This window comes from Trachypithecus francoisi, unplaced genomic scaffold (assembly GCF_009764315.1).
Source record: "Trachypithecus francoisi isolate TF-2019V2 unplaced genomic scaffold, Tfra_2.0 Lachesis_group16, whole genome shotgun sequence".
Lineage (NCBI taxonomy): Eukaryota > Metazoa > Chordata > Mammalia > Primates > Cercopithecidae > Trachypithecus > Trachypithecus francoisi.
Window position 1 is genome coordinate 69,381,938 of NW_022681461.1, and position 20,045 is coordinate 69,401,982.

Here is a 20,045-nt window from a genome sequence, read left to right on the forward strand (position 1 = left end):
CAGACAAATTATTTAGACCTGAGGGAGCACGGATGAGGGGAGCAGTAATGTTTGTAAGCTATTCATGTATCAGGCATATTATAAATATTATCTTACTCAATCCTCACCTGACTCTCTGAAATGGATAGGATCATCTTCTTTTCAGATGAAGAAGCAGTCTCTGAGAGTTTGATCAGCCATCTCTACATAATATAGTTCATAAGTGGTAGGCCTGGCTTCAAAACTAGGTGTCATCTGCTCCCCAAAACCCACTGTCTTTCCACTACCTCCTACTGCCATTACAATAAAGGTAAGGATCACTACACACTGCTTCTTCAGATTTAAAATAACACCATGTTTCAGAAGAAACAAACCAACTACAGCTGATAGGTGTGAGGCCCTGAAAGATGCATTTTGTCCCTGACACGTTCTCATAATGAATTGCTACAGTTGCCCAAGTAAAGGAAATGCAGACAGAGCCGTGCTTCTCCCTGGGCACCATGACAAAGAGCATCTGCAGGTTAGAGAGGCCAGGCCCAGAATGGTGACTCCTAAATCCGCTTGGTGTTTCCCGAAAAGAGTGTGGAGCCCTGAGCTGGGGACCTTTCTCCTCACCTGGGCTAAAAGGCTAGCTTTCCCCACCCCCATATCTCCCCACTCCCACTGCTCCTTCCATTCTGGAATTTCTTTGCTGCTTTTCTCCCAACCTGTTTTCAATTTGCTCTTGTGGCCAGCTTTGACTGTGACCTCAACTCATTCAGAAGCAAGAGGGTGAGGGGAGAAAGAGAGAGAGAGGGGAAACAAGGAGAAGGATTGAGGGACTGCTGAAAGGAGAGGGAGAGGGAATTGAGGGATAGAGGGTGGGGCCTCTAGAAAAATTGATCCATGCTTTGTCGGGTTGATTCTGAAGCTGCAGCAGAATCATGATTAACATTTTCTGCAGAAGGTAATGAGAGCAAGGCTAGAGTCTGAGTGGATAAAGAAATGTGTGGGGATCTGGCCCCAGCCCACTCGGGTTACAGCCCCAGAAGAGCTGTAATGGGGAACAGGCACATTCCTGTACAGCGACTCCCAACTCCCTATCTGTTTTCAAGGAAAGAAAAACAGGAAAAGAATGTTAGAGACTTGGACGAACTTGGGTGAGGCAGAGGCAGCAGCCTGGGTTCTAGGAGGGTTCTACCATAAGACCCTAACAAGGTACCAGGGAGGTGGGAACAGAGGCCTCCCAGGTAGAGTGTCCTAGTGAAAGGTGCATGGGGCTCAGATGCAAGACAATGGGCTTGATTCTGAATTCTGCCCCTGAGTAGCTGCAAATCCTTGAATTAAGGTGTAGCATTCCCAAGCCTCTGTATTTCTCTCAGAGAGTATAGCACAGTTCTGGAATTCAAACACTTTAAGCACTGAAACTTTAAAACCAACTTTTATAAACAGTTTTGTAAAAAACTAAATAAAAACATGGACCATTAGTATATAAAAGAGATCAAACTAGAGTTGATCTAGTTGAAGGTCAGTGTGAGTATATGGAAGACTGGCCCCAATCTCTCTCCTGTTAGTGTTCATCCTTGCCCCTGGAGTTCTCTATGTTATAATCTGCAAACCACTGTTAAAATATATGATATATTAGAAACATACTAAACTCCTGTCTCTTGGAGACTTTGTGTCTGTCTCAGAAATTCCAGGCTTAAGAAGATGGCAAGGAGGAACCATGTACCTAGCACAGTGTCTGGTGCATAGTAATTGCCCAGGGACTGTATATCACATTCATGTTGAATAAAGTGCTCAGAAATTGGGAAGGAAGGGCTCCTGTGTTAGCTTTGAGAGATTTTCAATTCTCAGTGATTTTATCTCATAGGTTGGCTGGTACAGGTTATCTCCTAGATGCCAGGAGTCAAGACACAAAGTTTTTGTTCCAAATCTCCTTCTGTTGAGTGTATGGGCATGGACCTGTCACATTCCTTCTCTGAACTTCAGTTTTGTCACCTGTAAAAGCAGAAGCTTGGATAAAAATATATCTTTAAGAGTCCTTATCTCTACTCTGTTATGTTGAAAACAAGAATAAGAAAAACAAGGCTGTTCATGGTGGCTCATGCCTGTAATCCCAGCACTTTGGGAAACTGAGGCAGGCAGATCACCTGAGGTCAGTTCAAGACCAGAATGGCCAACATGGTGAAACCCTATCTCTACTAAAAATACAAAAATTAGCCAGGCATGGTGGTGGGCACCTATAATCCCAGCTACTTGGGAGGCTGAGGTGGGAGAATTGCTTGAACCCGGGAGGTGGAAGTTGCAGTGAGCCGAGATCATGCCATTGCACTCCAGCCTGGGTGACAGAGAAAGACTCTTTCTCGAAAAAGAAAAATAAAAAAAGCGTAAGAAAAACAAAAACAGTGATAGTTAATACACATTTTAAGCTCTTACTGTTTTCCAGTATACAGTATTTTATATGATGTTTGCAACTCTGTAAGTTAGATACTATGATTCTCCTCATTTTACATATAAGAATATAGATGTACAGAGTTAAGGAGCTTGTCCAAGACAAGCAGTAAGTGAAGGAGTACTAGGATTTAATCCTAGGCAGAGTAAACTTAAAGCCCAGGCTCTTAACCACTGCTCTGTATATTATTGCTCATTCAATTGTATGGTTGCCAGATGCGGAGTATGTTATATTGTGGAACCACAATACATGTGTTGAATTGCATTGATTTGCATTTGTGCATAGAGAAGCCCCCAGGCCTTTCTTAGTACCCCCTCCACTGGGTGAGGAAGAACACTGGGGGATTACTTCATTCACCTGTCTTCATCTAAGTTGCATTTAAAACTTCTGAAATCCAGTGCCAAAAAAAGCAATCTTACAATTTACTTTATAGGTTTGTTCTTGTATTTAACAACCGTTCCTGTTGTCAGATTACAAGCTGTAGAAGGTCAGGGACCATTTCTTTTATTGTCTCATTCCTCAAGCTAAGAGAGTGGCAGGAATTCAATTGCAAATTGAATAGCATTGAGAAACCTCCCTTTCTGATACTATCATTTTCAAACTTTCTCTAGGAGGCAGCATAGTATAAAAGAAAAGGTATGTCTTTGGAACTGAAAAAATAGGGGTTCTAATCTCAGCTCTCTTCCTTTTTAACTGCAACATTAACCCCAGCTTTACCATGGGGATGATAAAATCTAACTTGTTAGATTGCTGTGAGGATTAAATGGAAAAAAGGAAAGTATGTACTCGATGTCAGTTGCCTTCCTTTTAACTTTTTCATTTGAAGATGATTATTCATACAGTTGTGACTAGAACTGAGCACTAAATATCCTTATAATGATCTTGGTATGATTAGTTATACTGCATATACTGCAGGTGAGCCAGTTTCTTCACTTGAATTAAACCTGCAAACCTTAGAATTTTTCAGAACATAGAATCATGCCAATCTTACTGACCTGACATGTTTATGGGGCTTGTATCCATGGTCCAAATTATTCTGAAATTCATGGAAATATCTGGAAAGCTATTCCCATTTGAAAATGAATGTCAGCCATCTTTTCATCTAAAGACAGGTAATTAACACAGGCCACAAACATACTGAATTCCTTCATTGACACGGTTTGGCTGTCGCCTCACCCAAATCTCATCTTGAATTGTAGTTCCCATAATCCCCATGTGTTCTGGGAGGGACCTCGTGGGAGTTGATTAGATTATGGGGGCACTTCCCCCATGCTGCTTTCATGATAGTAAGTGAGCTCTCATGAGATCTGATGATTTTATATGGGGCTTTTTCCCCCTTCCCTGGGCACTCATTCTCTCTCCTGACGCCCTGTGAAGAGGTGCCTTCTGCCATGATTGTAAGTTTCCTGAGGCCCCTCCAGCCATGCAGAACTGTGAGTCAATTAAACCTCTTTTCTTTATGAGTTACCCAGTCTCAAGTATTTCTTCATAGAACTATGAAGAATTGCTATGAACTATGAGAATGACGAATACACTCATGAAGATCCAACTCTCTCATTGGCTATCTGGAAACAAATTGAAAAGCAGACAGACATGGATCCAAGCTCAAATAAAACAAACATATAGCCAGACTTGGAATCCTGAGAAACCAAGTGAAGTAAGACCCTCACTCCATCTAGTGAATAATCCCATGTCTTCTCGCAACCCCCCCCCCTTTTTTTTTAACTTTTTATCACATACATTGCTCTGGAATTTGTGATATTTTTTGAAATGGACATATTGTTAGTTTCTGGTTGTACTGTGAAAGAACCTGATATAAGAGGCCTACAGAAGAAGTGTGGGATGCCAAAATTTGTGCTGAATAAAAGATTCACTCATGTCTTCATTTTCCAGACAAATCTCTGGTTCTAGGCATCTTTGTCTCTTTCTAGACCCTTGGCTTTACTTTGTAGACTCCAAATGCATGAGAGCGCTGTCAACTCCTTGTAACAAAAAGAAAAATGGAGACATTGAGAAGTTTAAGGACGTGCGACCCATGGTGGAAATAGTACTCAGTCTCAGGTCTGCCTTGCAGTAGCAGCTGAAATTGCCTGTTGCCATCACTACCCTGATTTAGACACTTGATCCTAAATCTAGCATCTACATGTCAAGTCTATGAACCATATATTATCTTTGTGAAAAATGGAAACCGAAAAACAGTACCCATCAGACCTGTTCTATTGGACTATAGGAGCAAATACCTTCTAGAATTGTTGTTCGGCTGAATCCCAGGTGCATCTGGCTGATTCAGTCAGATAAGTCTTGCAAAATTCACTGTAAGAGGAAGAATGAAACTCTTCTTTTTAAAACTGTTTTTCTTTAAGAATGAAACTTTTGGGCCAGGCACAATGGCTCATGCCTATAATCTCTGCACTTTGGGAGGCCAAGGCTCAGGAGTTTGAGACCAGCCTGGGCAACAGGGTAAGACCCCATCTCTACAAAGAATACAAAAGTCAGCTGGTGTGGTGGTGCATGCCTGTAGTCCCAGCTATTTGGGAAGCTGAAGTGGGAGGACCTCTTGAGCCTGCGGGGCAGAGGCTGCAATGAGCGGAGGTTGCACCACTGCACTCCAGACTTGGCAACAGAATGAGACCCTGTCTCAAAAAAAAAAAAAAAAATGAAAATAAATAAATAAATAAATAAAAATAAAGAATGAAACTTTTCTTTGAAAGACCAACAGGAAGGGGTCTGTATATTCTGCTCAATCAGTTCCTTGGTAGAGAAGCACCCCCAGGCTGCTCTGAGTCCTAGTCTTCTGAAACACGAGTCAACACTGTTGTTCTTTTATGGTTTCATGACATTGTCTTGTTCTTAATCCCAGGTGGAGAGGATGTAATGGAGCTGGCATCCTTTTCTGGTTTATTACTGGGGTTGTACATGAATAGAGCTCTGAGGAACTCTCTATCAGGCAAGAGGAAAAGAAGAAAACAACAGTTGAGAGGCCTCATATCATTTTATACTGTGTGGTACAAAAATACCTCATATGTCAGTTTTTTTCCTAGATCATCCAATTTTAGAATTGGAGGGTAACTTAGAGGCCATTTAGTCTGGCCCATTTACTTTATCTATTTTTAAGTAATTTTTATTGATATTTTTATGGGTTACAAAAGCAATATATGTTTATTGAAGATAATTTTTAAAATAGAGATAAACAAAAATAAGATAGAAAAAGTGCCTATTATGTCACTCTCCAGAGTCATTCTTAAACTTTTGTTTTTTTCTTCCTTCTGTTTTTAAATGCATGTGCATATAAAATTTCTACAAAAATGAGATTACTTTGTAATAGTGTAACCTGTTTTTTTAACTTCACATTATGTCATAAATACCCTTTGATATTCTTCCACAAATTATTTTTAATGACTATAAAATAGCCTATTGCATCATTGAACTCAATTGATATAGCCATTTCTATATAGCTGGACATTTAGCTGTTTCCACATTCTTACTAGTATAAGTAGTACTAGTGCAGTGTTTGTCCTTATAACTTAATTTTTGTTCATATCTATATTTTTATCTTATTTTTTCAGGAATCCTAATAATGATTCTAGCACCTTCACCATACAGAGGAGAAAACTAAAGCACAAAAAATGAGGATTTAGTTGTCCAGGACTATACAGCAAATTCTCAGCAGAACTAAGACTAGATCCCAAGAGTCTAGATGTTCAGTTATTCTTTTTAGTTTTCTTTACTTCCTAGACTTCTTTATTAGTCCTGTTTCTAGTAAACTTCCACTACTACTTAAAACCCAATGGTTAGATTTAAAGTAAATTAAAGAAGTGATGGAGTTTGAGGATTACAAATATGTGGCACATAGTCTCCCATTGTTCCATCCTGTACATGGTGAAGGTTCCATGACATCATGTACATCCTGTACACGATGAAGGTTCCATGACCTTCATCACTAATCAATCACAGAACTCTTTCCTCCTTAGCTGGTCTCTGTCCATCTCAGTATAACACTCCATGAATCCAGTACCCATGCATAACATTGGCAAACTGGCATGAAAATTATCTTACATCTTTAGTCCAGTTCCTTCATTATACAAAGAAGGAAAATGCAATTCTAAGAAAGAGGAGTCTTGCTCAAGGAGTTAAGAGGGAGTGAATGGCAGTGACAAGGCCAGAGTAGTTACAGAAAAAAAAGCATAATATCCTTACTACCTTTTCATGCATTTTTATTACACAATAATTTATCTCATTTGAGCCTTGCTATAATCTTATAAAGGTAGGTATTAGTATTTCCACTTGATGGATGAAAAAATTGTGCATAAATATGAACAAAGAGTCATCAAGGCTAAATACAAATCTGTGTCATTGTCATATATTTTGCTTTTTCTATCCATTATTTTTCTTGATAATGGTATCCAGACATTTGATAGGTTTGAATGACGGCAAAAACATGTGCTCACTATGGCCTGAGCTGGGGAGTTCATCTTTCTTTTTCTCCCTCCAGGAGAATTCCTGAGTTTTGCTGATGACTTACTCTCTGGCCTGGGCACATCTTGTGTAGCAGCTGGTCGAAGCCATGGAGAGGTCCCTGAAGTCAGTATCTACTCGGTCATCTTCAAGTGTCTGGAGCCTGACGGTCTCTACAAGTAAGATGTGTTGGTTGTGTGGGGACCATGAAGCAGACAGGATGATTTTAAGCCTAAGAGGAATGGCATGAGTTATTCTGTGCAGGCCAGCCAGATGTTTTGTTAGCTAGCCTGTATGTGCAACTTGAGATTCTAAGGTTTAGAAGTGTCCGTCTGAGAAGTATGCCACAATGGATCACAGAATCACACCAGGTGAGTGCTGAAGTGCCCAGAGAGACCAGAAATTTAAAACCATTCCTTCTGCTGATTAGGAATCTGCAGCTCAGAGAGAGAAGAGTGTTTACTCAAGAGCACTGATCAAGTTATCAAGAATGGTTGGGACAGGGATCTCTGCCTAGTGGTCTTTTACCTCTTGTATCCTTTCTTCTCTTTAAAGATTAGATTAGTATATCTGATATATAGACACATACACACTGAAATATGCATACTGAGATATATATGCCGATATATATTTAATATATACTTTTTATTAATAGATCCAGCTAGCCTTTTAAAAATAGTGCAATTATCACTCCTTTGTAGAGTACATTGGAATCACTGCATTCAAACTTCTGAAGATGGAAGAGACAGTCACTCTGAGCTTCATTTGTTAGCCTTGGAAGAGAAAAGGAGCTCATTTGTTACTTTTTATTTCCTACCTCAGTGAGTGTTGGTTTTAGATCTGGATGCAACCATCATAAGCTATAACATAGAGCTTCATAGACCAACTCTCCTTATGTACCCTAATTAGGGAACCATAGGCCACCTCCCTTATCAACTTAGAAAGCTGAAGTTGTTACAAAGTTGAGCTTTATTCACCAGTTATTCAACTCATTTATTTATCACTGTATTTAGCCATTCAGGGATTCATTCTTTCCTCCATTTAACTGTCTATCTGCCCAAAGATTTATCTATTTTCCATTCATCCCTCCCTCTTGCCCTTCTTCCCTCTTTCCCTCCATTCATGCATCTCTTCATCCATCTATTCACCTACTCTTATATTCCTTCATTACATTAATTTATTCATTCATCAGTTACTTCATTCACACAATCGTTCACTCATTCATAACTTATTTACTTATTCAGTAGACATTTGCTGAGTATTTCTTGTGTTTTGGTCTTGTGCTAAGCACTGTGGCACTGTGGATATGAATGAGACTAAGACAGAAGTCCTATCCTCAGATAACATAACCTAATGATTGTGAGAAAGGCCACAGACTATGGATTCAAATCTTGCTTTGACATTTTTAGTTAAGTGACTTTAGATAAGTTGCTTTACCCCATAAGTCTCTTATAAAGCCTTTGTAAAACAAATAATAAAACCCACCTTGTAGAAATGTGTGATAATTAAACGAGAAACACCCTGGCTTGGTATCTCCAAGCATGTGCGCAATAAGTGTTAGTCCCTCCACAATCTGTGAACCTTGCTCACCTCAAAACACAACCCATCTTCCCCTTCCTCTCCCTCCCTCTTCCTCACCCTTTTGAACACTTGATATATTCAGGCTCCTTGGTAACAACCAATGTGTTGGGTCACCAAACTCAAGAATGGCAAAAAAGCTCGCAATTGAGTCTTCTGCCCCTGACTCTGCAACCTACTATCTCTGAGATGTTGGGACCCAAGCTTTATCTTAAGTCACTTGGGGGGCAGTGAATGTTCTAGGAATGGAATCCTCAAAGTAAATATGTGATTCTACGTCTTCCAGTGGGACATCTGGGCAAATTTTACTAAGGTTTTAGGATGTACCTTAGGCCTTAAAGAATGACCACCATCCTCATGATGAGTAGTGGGATTGGGATCTGACTTTGAGAGCACAACCCTAGACACTCTTAATCAATAAGCACTCACCAACACCTTGGGCTCTGGGATAACTGCATGTGTGAAGTGAAACACAAGTATGTGACTACATTAAGAGCGATTAAGTCCTCTCTAACTCTGAAAACTATAATTCTGTGAAGAAAGCGAATGGCATTTTCAAAAGATTTTCTGATAGATGGCTTCCGGTTTCTCCCCTCCTTAGGGTTATAGACTAAAGACACACAGACCTGGATTCAAATCCTGACCCTGTCCTTTATCAGCTCTGTGACACTGAGTGAGCTGCCCAACCCTCTGAGTCTCCAATTCTTTGTCTTTGAAAACGTGGATAATATGGTGTTTGGCTCACTGGGACCCCAGGAGGACTCGATGGGATCATGGACAAAAGCTCTCTAGTGATGAGGTTCCAGTAGAAGCCTAAGAAGTGTTAGCTATTATCAATGTTGCTGTTGTTGCCCTTTTGATAATTTCAACTTTCTCCCATCCATCCACCAAATGATAGAAGATATAGCATCTGGCAGGGAAGGACAGTGTCCTGTCAGGTGATTCCTATTCACTAATACAGAAGGAGTAACCCTGTCTCTGGGTGACACTGTAGGGGCTTGATGTCATCTGGGCTGGAATCCTGCAGCCCCATTATGTAGAGGGCAATGAAATGTTTTATGGAATCCCGAAAGCAATTAACACTGAGAGCTGACAAATCAGCTGACATTCTTTAAAAGTGATGAACACTTTCCTTTGCCCCTTCTTTTCCTCACTACCTGACACCACCCCTCCTTTCCACCTCTTAAAGTATGGAACATTCTTTCTTCCTCTGTCCTGGAAATGTGCTTGTCAGGAGCTTGTCATCTCTAACTCTGAACACTTCTCTATTTTATTTATGTATTTTTGAAATGGATGATGTTAATGGCCCTGGGATCCAGGCCTCTCTGACCAGGAACCAGGGTGTTGTTTGGATCGGTCTCTTATCCCATTGGCGGCTCTCCTCCTATGGAGTCTGACCAGCTCGGTCTGGAGTTTTAAAATAGTTCCAGTGTCAGTTCTTAGGGATTCTCATTTTCTGCTTGCTCGTTTTTTACCCAAATTCTTCTTCCTCTTGAGCCAAAAAGGCTGTGTGTGGCAGTAGAAATAGCACAGGCCTTGAGGACAGGCAGGGCTGGGTGTGAACCCTGATTCTGATGCATGCTCATAACCTGCCCTGAGGCAGGTTTTTCACTGCTCTATGAGGCAATTTCTACCTCTGGAAAAAGAGGCTGATGATTGTCCCTATCTCAAAGGGTTGTAGGGAAGAGGGTTGACTTTGAAAACTCCACAAACAAGGCTTGCCTCAATTCTTGGCACGTAGGCAGCCTGCAGGAAGTGTCAGCCACTTTCTTCTTCTCCCCTGACTCTTCTTCTCAATCCCTGGTTATCAGTGTCTTTTCTAAGCACAGCTCTGGAGAAACTGGCCCTTATCAGGCAAGTTGGAGTCCCACTATCCTTGGAAGGAACGACCATCCAGAATCCTTTCGGGAGAAATGGAATGAGAGGAGAGGATTGATGCAGAGGAGAGAGGTCTCAGAATGGCCCAAGTTTTAGTTAAGCACAGTCAGACACCAAATTCTGCACCCATGCTTCCAAAGGATTCAGGTGGCAGGAGAGTGGAGGACTAGTCTCTCTCCACCAGGGAATCTGGGCTCATGCCCTGCTATTAGTTCTGCCTCTGGGACCTTGGATTAAATGTTCAGATTCCTTCCCTGTTCTGCAATGTCAGCATCTTTAAAATCAAGGTGCATGAGATTCTAGCTCATGAGTTCTGTCATGGGATTTGTTTTCATTCCCTCTCTCCTTCTCCTGAGCTTCTGCCCTTCCAGCTTTTCTAGCTCTCTCACATCTATTTTGCACTACTGTGCCTCTCTGTGTCTCTGCCTGTTTCTCTTTGTCTTTTATTCCCTCTCCATGTAAGTATTTTCTGTATGGCTTCCTGTCTTTGTCTGTCTGTCATTCTCCCTACCATTCCTTTTTTTGTCTTTTTATTCATTATTTTAGTTTATGTTGCTATAAGTGTATCTCAGTTTCTTGATCCTATTTTTTACTTGAAATTTGGCCTCTCTCCCTCTCTCTGGCCCCACTCCAACCCCAATTCCCTCTCTCCACCCCACCAAAGAAGGCAAATTTTTTCTTTAGCCCCTCCATCCATGTAACTTTACACAGCGCCACAGGGTAAGAATAATTGAATGAGTGAAAGTCAAGGCTGATTTTCTGTCCTAAGTTCACCCTGGTGTAACAAAACAGAAACATCAGCACCCATGCCCTGTTTAAATTGAATTTCCTTGTTTGTTTCATTTGTTTTGCTTTTGAATGAAAACAAACAAGAACAGCAGAGGGAGAGGGTCCCAGGAAGGTCTGACAGCAGGGCCAGCTCCTGCTGCCGTGGGTGGGTTGTTGGAATTGAGGGGTGACCCTGAGCAGGAGTCTCTACTCAGGGCCAATGATTCAGGCCTGGCTGGGCATCCATGGTCCCTGCCCTTGCCTGGCCAGAGGCCCAGACACCCTTCTTGTAGCTGCTCTCCAATTTCCTATTACCCAAGGTAATTAGCGTCTGTCTTGTCTTGGCTGCCTTGCCTTTCTCTAATTGTGGAAGGCTGCCAAAGGGTCTTCAGCAAGCATGCCAGCAGCAACCAGGCCTGATTCCTGGGGTGGGGGATGCATTCCCACACATTCAGAGGCTTGCCCCAGACCCGCCCTCACCTCCCTGGCTTCAGCTCTATGAAAGGAATGCCAAGGGAGCCTGGGGACAGTAATCAAGTGCCAACATCCACGGTGGGAACAGAGGCTTAGGCCAGAAGCTCTATCTTAGCGGGGTGGGTAGAATTGGAAGAGTAGAAGAAAAAGCAAAGCCCTGGAGAAGGGAGGGCATTGTGAAAAAAAGCCCGAGGTTGGGAGTCTGACAGAAATTTTCACACTTGCTCTCAGTGGTACGTTGGGTCAGTTCTTCCCCCTCGTCTGGTCTTAGTGTTATTTGTGACATGGAAAGATTAAGTTCAGTGAGTCCTGAGACTTGCACACTGAAGTAGGAATGGAGACCCCAAACAGAGGTTCTGATGCCCAGTACCACCAGGACTTTCTGGATAATGCTGCTAGTAATAATAATATTTTATTGAGTATTCACTATGTGCCAGGAACCATTCTAAGGTATGTGTACTATCTCATTCAATTCTCATGATAAACCTATAGATAGGGTATTGTTATTTTTATCCTCTCCCATTTCACAGGTGGGAAAGCTAGGGCTTGAGGGAGTAATCATTTTCCCCAATGTCACATAATGAGAAGGGGTAGAGCTGAGATTCATACCTAAGCTGATTCTTAATGCCCACCTGCTCCTCCCTTCCTCTCCTCCCATGTGCTATTCAAAGCACCTGGTGAGGTATGAGTGGAAGAGAACTTCCTAACTGCAAATGACACTGTTTGCAATGGAAAGAACACCAGGCTTGGGGGCCGAAGACTCAGATCACAGCCTATAGATGGGAGGTGGGGGTGCTTCACACCTCATCCTTCTCATTCATAAGATGGAGATAATCACTCTCATCCATAAAATGGAGATAATTTGTCATACCTCCCCCAAATTAAAGTGGATAGTAGACAGAAATTTGCTTCAATATTTTCATAAGATTGTGTATACATGTGAAGGGTTATCAGTGCCACTCTATGTTTTTCAAAAAGCACCAACAGGAAAGGCAATAGACTTTGTGTATCTCCATCCGCAACCACTACTAGCACACACACATAATTTTAAATTAGGCCCATGAAATCAGACAGAGGTGGGTTTTTACCCACTGTGTGGCCTTGTCAAGTTTCTTCACCACTGTGTTTCAGATTTTTTGTTTCATTTTGATTTTTTGAGACAGTCTGGCTCTGTCACTGAGGTTCTGGAGGGCAGTGGTGCAATCACAGCTCACTGCAACCTCAAGCTCCCAGGCTCAAGCCATCCTCCCACCTCAGCCCTCTGAGTAACTGGTACTACAGGCATGTGCCATCATGTCCAGCTAATTTTTGTATCTTTTGTAGAGACGGGATTTTGCCATGTTGCCCAGGCTGGTCTCGAACTCTTGGGCTCAAGCCATCCACCTGCCTCGGCCTCCCAAAGTACTGAGATTATAGGTATGTGCAACCATGCCCAGCCTGCTTCAGTTTTTTATCTGTAAAATTGAATCATAATAGGACCTATTTCAGAGGGTTATGAGGATACAGTGAACTGAACTATGTAAAGAGGACAAGATAATGTCTAGCTCATTGTCAGTGCTTACCAAATGGCAGCAGGAGGAGGAGTAACCACTGTGACTGCTGTTTGTGATGACAGACATTACCTAAGCAGTCGCACGTGGGATGGCCTCTGCTAACACCATATGTTCACAGCCTTCCAGCAGGTTGGCGTTCTTCTCCCACACTGGCCCCTACTCACCACTCTGCAGGCACGCTTGCTAGAGTGCACCAGTCTCCTCCTTCCTCAAGGTCTTTCCCTCTACTGTTCTCTTTCCCTGGGATGTCCTTCCCTTGGCTCTTCCATGTGTGTTTCTTTGTTCTCCTTCAGGTCCATGATTAGATGTTGCCTCTTAGAGACGCCTTCCTTTGCCACTTTTATCTACCTGCCTGCAGTGCACATAGACACACAAAGCCATGGTACTCACTAATACTGTAATGATTTAGTCTCTATTACTTGTTTTTGTATATCTTTTCTCACTAGAAGGACATTGGACCAGGGTCTGTGTCTGCCTTGTTCATCCTCTATCCTTGGTACCTAGAACAGTAACTGACACTAGGTAAGAATCCAGTAAATATTTGTTGAATGATTTGAACACATTTTCAAGTCAATGTGGAAATTCTGTAGACACTGACTTCTTCCCTTCACTCATATAAAATTTCCTACTCACTTTCTTAGCAAATATTCAGGAGACACCCACTATGTGCCAGGCTGTGGTCCAGTACTATATCTCTACATCTGTCTCTAGGTTTCTATGTTTCTATTTCTATCTTTCTCTGTCTACTTTCCTCTCTTGGCTCCCTCCTTCTTTCCCCTTCCCTCTCTCCCTCCCTCCTTCCCTTCCCTTCCTCCTTTCCTTCCCCACTTCCTTCCTTTCTTCCTTCCTTTTTTCCTTCCTTTCTTCCCCATCCTTCTTTGCTTGCTTCCCTCCCTCCCTCTCTTTTTCTTTCTTTCTTATAAACCTTATTTAATCTAATCCTCAAAACAACTCTGTAAGGTAGTTGCTGTTATTCTCACTTAACAGATAAGACAACTAAGGCACAGAGAGGCTAGGTAACTTGACTACAGCCACAGAGCTAGTAAGTAGAGGCAGATTTCCAGCCCTTTTATCTCCACTGCGTGAACTGAAAATTGCCACACTGAATTATGAGAAGAGTTGGGAATATAGCAATGACAGGGGTCAGAGTGGAAGCTGTGGGCAGGGATCTTTTATGCAAAGATCCATGCCCAAGTGGGTTGGAAACAATATGGAAAACAAACTTTTAGTTTTCACACAAAAACAACATGGCTACCATTGAATTTCAAACTTTGTCCCTTCCCTGCCGTCCTCACAGCACTACACACACAGTTGTACGTGGGGTCTGCATGAGGACCCCTGCTCCTCCCTAGGCATGGGCTCCCGTTGTCATTTGCGCGATACCCTTGATTCCCAGCTCTCATCTGCTGAGCTGTTTCCCAGCACTCTCAGACTCCCATGTGTTTCAGCAAACAAGTCCAGGCTCCTGGCCCAACAATCCTATTCCAAAAGCCCAGGGGGCTGGGAGCCTTGGATGGAGCATTGCTGGCCTGTCCACCACCCTCAGGACACCACCTCTCCTGAGCACAGCCTGGGAAGCACATCACAGAGGCAGCCAGGGCCACCACCATGGATACTATAATTATATATTAGATGAAATCCCAATGTTTCCCTTTATTTACATTCCTACCCTACCCTCTTCATTTCCTTTCTTCGTGCCAAAAATCAGCACAGAATTTACTGGAAACAGCATGAAAGTCATCAGGAGCCCTCCAGGGCTGGCTTTCAAAAGTGCTTGTCCAGATGATAGGAGGTGAGATTGCTGAGGGTCATCCTTTCTCTGGCCCTCAGCAGCTATGGGGCCTTTGGCAAGTGGTTTCCACTTTGGAGGCCTTTATTTCTCCATTTGTAGAAGAGGGCTTGAAAGGGGCCATCTCAAATGAACTTTTCATGAATTCAGAGGCTGTGCATTTCTTTTCTTTTTTTTTTTTTTTGAGACACAGTCTCCTTCTGTTGCCCAGGGGTGTGATCTCAGCTCACTACAACCTCTACCTCCTGGGTTCAAGCGATTATTCTGCTTCAGCTTCCTGAGTAGCTGGGACTACAGGCATGCTTCACTGTGCCCAGCTAATTTTTGTATTTTCAGTAGAGACGGGATTTCACCACATTGGCCAGGCTGGTTCGAACTCTTGACCTCGTGATCCACCCTTCTCGGCCTCCCAAAGTGCTGGGATTACAGGTGTGAGCCACCACATCCAGCCCGAGGCTGTGCATTTCCAGAGATGATGGGGGCAAGGAGACAGTCTCCAGCCCCTGGCAACTGGGGAGGCAAGGGTCTAGTCCAGGTGAAAGAATTTTATTCAGCTTAAGATCAGATGTTTCTGCTTTCTCTTAGCATCAGTGACCCAACCTGCTCACTGGGCCTGTTGCGCCACCTCCTAGATAGGACCCTGAAGGGACTTTCAGCTCCTGTGAGAAGGAAGCAAAGAGGAAACCTTCCATGCTGACCAGAGGCCTGGGCTGCAGCCCAAGGTTTATCCAGGACACACCAGGGAAAGAATCCAGGAGAGGCTTGATAGGGTTCTTGTTCTGCTCTGTTCTGGCTTTTTCTTTCCACTGTGAACTTTTCATTCTTTATTTCATTTCATTCCTCCTTTCCTCCCTCCATTCATTTTCTTCCCTGGCTCCCCTTCCTCCCTCCCTCACTTCCTTCCTTCCTTCCTTCCTTCCTTCCTTCTCTTCTTCCTTCCTTTCTCCCTCCCCTTCCCTTTTCCTTTCCTTCCTTCCTGTGTCCCTCCCTCCCTTCCTCTCTCCCTCCCTCCTTCCCCCCTCCTTCTCTTTCTTCCTGTTTCCCTGCCTCTTCTCCCATATTTGTAACATCTCTCCTTTGCTTTCTCCTTTTGTTCTTTTTTAAACTGTTTCTGCCTGGCTTTTTATTTCCCCCTCTGCACTCTGTTTCTTCTTCTTTTCTTTCTTGTTCTCTCTTTCTTGGTCATGGACACTACTTCCCTCTTCATGTCACCCTGGCTTCCTGTCCATCTGTCTCTGTCCTTTTCTTTTCTTTCTTTCTTTCCTTCTTTCTTTCTTTCTTTCTTTCTTTCTTTCTTTCTTTCTTTCTTTCTGTCTTTCTTTCTCTCTCTCTCTCTCTCTTTCTTTCTTTCTTTCTTTTTTTGATTAGGAGTCTCACTATGTTGCCCAGGCTGGTCTTGAACTCCTCAGCTCAAGCCATCCACCTGCCTCGGTCTCCCAAAGTACTGGGATTACAGGCGTGAGCCACAGTGCCTGGCCTGTCTCTGTATTCTTGTGTCTGTGTGTACCTCTCTTCTACTTGCTCTGTGTCTGTACCCCTGTCTCTTTCTCCTTTTCTTATCACTTCTCAGTCCCTGTCTTTCTCAGCCCTAGGGTCTCTCTTCTTCTATCCTTCTGTGCATTTTTCTCTCCACTTTCCTCCTCTGACACCCCACACCCCACACCAACCGAAGTACAAGGATCTGTGCCTATCATCTGATTCTGGGCTGAATGGCAATTTAGGTGTGGCCAAGGGTCTCAGAGCTCAGTAGGGACGGGGCTGACTGATGTCCCCAAACTCGAGTGGAATGTGAACTTCCCTTGGCTGTGGTGTCCAGTTCTAATTGGTTAGAGGATGGGGGCAAGTACGGCAGCCTGGTGACTCAATTCCATCTAACATCAGGTCGTACTGACCTCTCCAAAGTGCACAGTTGGGGCCTGGGAGAGGGGAATAGCTGTCCTCAAGCCAGAAGCAAATACAGCCATGCATCCCAGGCCAAGAGAGACTCGTAGAGGAAAAAAACGCTGTTTTTCAGCCGACAGACAGTGAGGCTCCTAAAACCTGCTGGGGACTCTCAAGCAGGCTATTTCTTTCCTTACACTGCATCAAGATTCCATCCAGGAATGGGACACCAGCCAGGGTTCCAGAGGGACAGGGCACAGACTGCTCATGTGACCTCGTGGAATGGGGAGGGGGTCGGAGCTGAGGCTGCTCTGGAGGGCTAAGCCTTGAATACTGAGCAGAGGAGCTGGGCTTTCTCCTGCAGGCAGAGGGGAGCCAGGAAGGGCATTGGAGGAGTGACAATGTGTTTTGTGGTGACAACCCTGACCATGGTTTGGAGAACAGGCTGAGTTGAGTTGAGAGCCAGGAGGGCCATTTGATATTGATAAAAGGGGGAAGGATGGAGTCCACACACATTTGGGGACCAGCAAGTGTTGCTCTGATTAGCGAATGTGCTGAGCCAAAATGAAACAGCACAGTCTCAGGAAACATCTGGAAACAGCTTTTTCATAACTGACTGCAATGCACAGTGTTCAAGAAAAGAGCATATTTGTTGACTGTCTAGGAGGTGCCTCACAGTAAGGTAGGCATTTGTGCTGCAGAACTAACCAAACCAAAGTATTTGCCCTCGTGGAGCTCATATTCATGGTGTTGAATACAGAGAAGGGACCAGGTTGTTACCTGACACTGTATATCATGCTCCAGGGGCTGTGGGAACACCAAGGAAGAGCCACTAGCCCAGCCAGGGGAACCCTCTGCTGCAAGTCTTCTGAGGAAGTGAGAGGATGGATTGCAGTGGGTTGAACAGTGTCCCTGAAAAATTCACATCTATCTGAAACTTCGGGATGGGGCTTTATTTGGAAATTGTCTTTGCAGATATATTTACTTAAGGATCAAGATGAGGTAATACTGGATTAAGTTAATTCCTTAATTCAATGACTGATGTCACTCTAATAAGACAGAGCAAAGAAGGCATGTGAAGACAGAGGCTGAGATTAGAGTGATGCCGCCTCAAGCCAAGGAACACTTGGGGCCATCCGAAGCCGAGAGTGTCAAGGAAGGATTCTTTCCAAGAGCCTTCAGAGGAAGCATGGCCATGCGGATGCCCTGTTTTCGCACATCTAGCCTCCAGAACTCTGAGAGAATACACTTCTGTTGTTTTAAGCCACCAAATTTGTGGTGCCTTTTAATGGTAGCCCTAAGAAACTAATATGAGGGGAAAGAGGATTTGGGACAGAGGACAGATTGTGAGCAGGCTGGGGTACGAGAGACAATGGTGCAGCAGAGAGTATAGCTGGAATGTGGAAGGCCAGGCAAAGTAGGAGATTTGGGGCTATGGAGGCAGGCAAGGACCTCATCAGCCAAGTTGGGCTCCATGAGGAACATGGGGAAGCTTCCAGGGAGTTGGTGGTATGAATGAGCTTCATTGCCGCAGGAAAGAGTTGACTTGCAAGGGGAAGGCCAAGCATCTGAACAATGCCTAGAGGAGAGGAAGCAGGTCCCCGAGGCCCTAGAAATGATGACTATGAAGAACGCTTGAGTGACCTTGAATGTTTATTCAAGTTAAGAAAAGACACAAAAGGGTGCAACCAATGTAGAGCTATACAGGGGTAAGGGGCACAGATGTGTTCACTGTGACTCCAGAGAGCAGGACAGTGGTACAAGGCTATAAGGCAGATTGATTTTGGATCACCACAGGAAATGTTCTATTACTGACTTTCAGTGAGCTGGCAGTCTTGGTGGGCAGTGAGGGCCCCATGCTCAGGGCAGCAGGGAGCTGTTAGGGATGAGGCAAACTCTAAGTCATGCTTTGTAAGGAGGAACTTTCCAGTGATGGCAATGAGTCAGTGTGGCCAGATGCTTGATAATAGAGAGTAGTGAGGACTGCAGTAAATTAGGCATGGCACAGAGAATACTTAGTTCCAGCTGCTGATTACCATTTGAGACTGTTGACTTGGTGTTAATACATCTTCCAAGCCAGAAATCTAGATGTTTATGTGAAACCTCCTAATTATTACATACTGGCAACCAATTTAAAATTGGCCAAATAAACCAATTTTGTAGGTAAGAATTAACCTGCAGATCATTAATTTGGGAACTCTTATCTAGGTCACTTCTCTCAGTGTATAGATGAGGAAGCTGAGACCCCAAGAGACTCATTGGCATCATAGTCAAGGCAGAGCCAGGAATGACACATGGGAATCCTGACTTCTGACTTCTGTCTTTTACTGGTAGGCTGTGACCATCACTTTCTACTTTAGGGTTCCTTGTCAGGAACAAAGCACCCAGTTAGTTCAACATAGAGAGAGGCATCTGGAGTGGGATCACAAGCCCCATGTAGGCTGCATGCCCAACTTTGCTGTCCATCCACCTGGGGCCTTGGGCAAAGAGCTTCAGTTTTGTAATCCTCAGTTTCCTTTTCATTGCAATGAGGGGCTCAGATAGACAAGTTCCTTTCTGCTCTGATCATTTAAGACTCTAGGAATGAAACCAGGCTAGAGGCCAGGCTTCCTAACTTTTCCCTGCTTTCATTATCTTGGCTGTGGGTCCATCACTGCACATAGAGGGGCTGCCTTCCCCCCACTCCCACCTCCATCTGTGAAGAATGTTGTGAGCAGTCCTGAGTCATCACTGGAAAGGTGTTAGTGGACTGTAGGGATCACCATTAATGATGTGTAGAGAGTCAGAGGTGAGACAGAATCCAGACTTCTGGCATTTTTCTTGCTGCTCTGTTCTCCTTTCCCCCAAAGACAGACTCCCCCATCCACCAACAACCCTATTCCACTTTCATATTTGAATCACAGGATGGTAGATCTTGAGACTGCAAACACCAGTGATCTAAACCCTCTCTCTTTATGGGAAAAACTAAAGCCCAGGGAGGAGATAGGGCTTGACCCAGGTCACCCAGAGAGCCAGAGCCAGAGCTGGGCTGAACCAGAGCTCTTCACCTCTACTATAGCCTACTTGCTGCTCTTGTGTACTAGATTTAAGCACCCATCTGCCCCTGATCCTCTTGGGTATCGGAGAGTCTATGAGCATGGGGTTTTGAGTCAGATTATTCTAGGGTCATTTCAAATCTCAGACAGTTTCTGGCTGTATAAGATGCTTATTTCTTCTGGGTCTCAATTTCCACATCTATACAGTGAGAGTATTGCTA

At 43.7% G+C, this 20,045-nt stretch overlaps 1 protein-coding gene across 3 annotated transcripts in view; it reads left to right on the forward strand.

Moving 5' to 3' along the window:
- The window catches only part of ASTN2 (astrotactin 2), a 1,009,693-nt gene that overhangs the window by 940,776 nt on the left and 48,872 nt on the right, over window positions 1-20,045 (forward strand). For all 3 annotated transcript variants that reach the window (XM_033237645.1, XM_033237646.1, XM_033237647.1), the window contains one exon: window positions 6,906-7,047. In XM_033237645.1, the coding sequence (XP_033093536.1) occupies window positions 6,906-7,047 (142 nt within the window). The remainder of the gene's footprint in view (window positions 1-6,905; window positions 7,048-20,045) is intronic.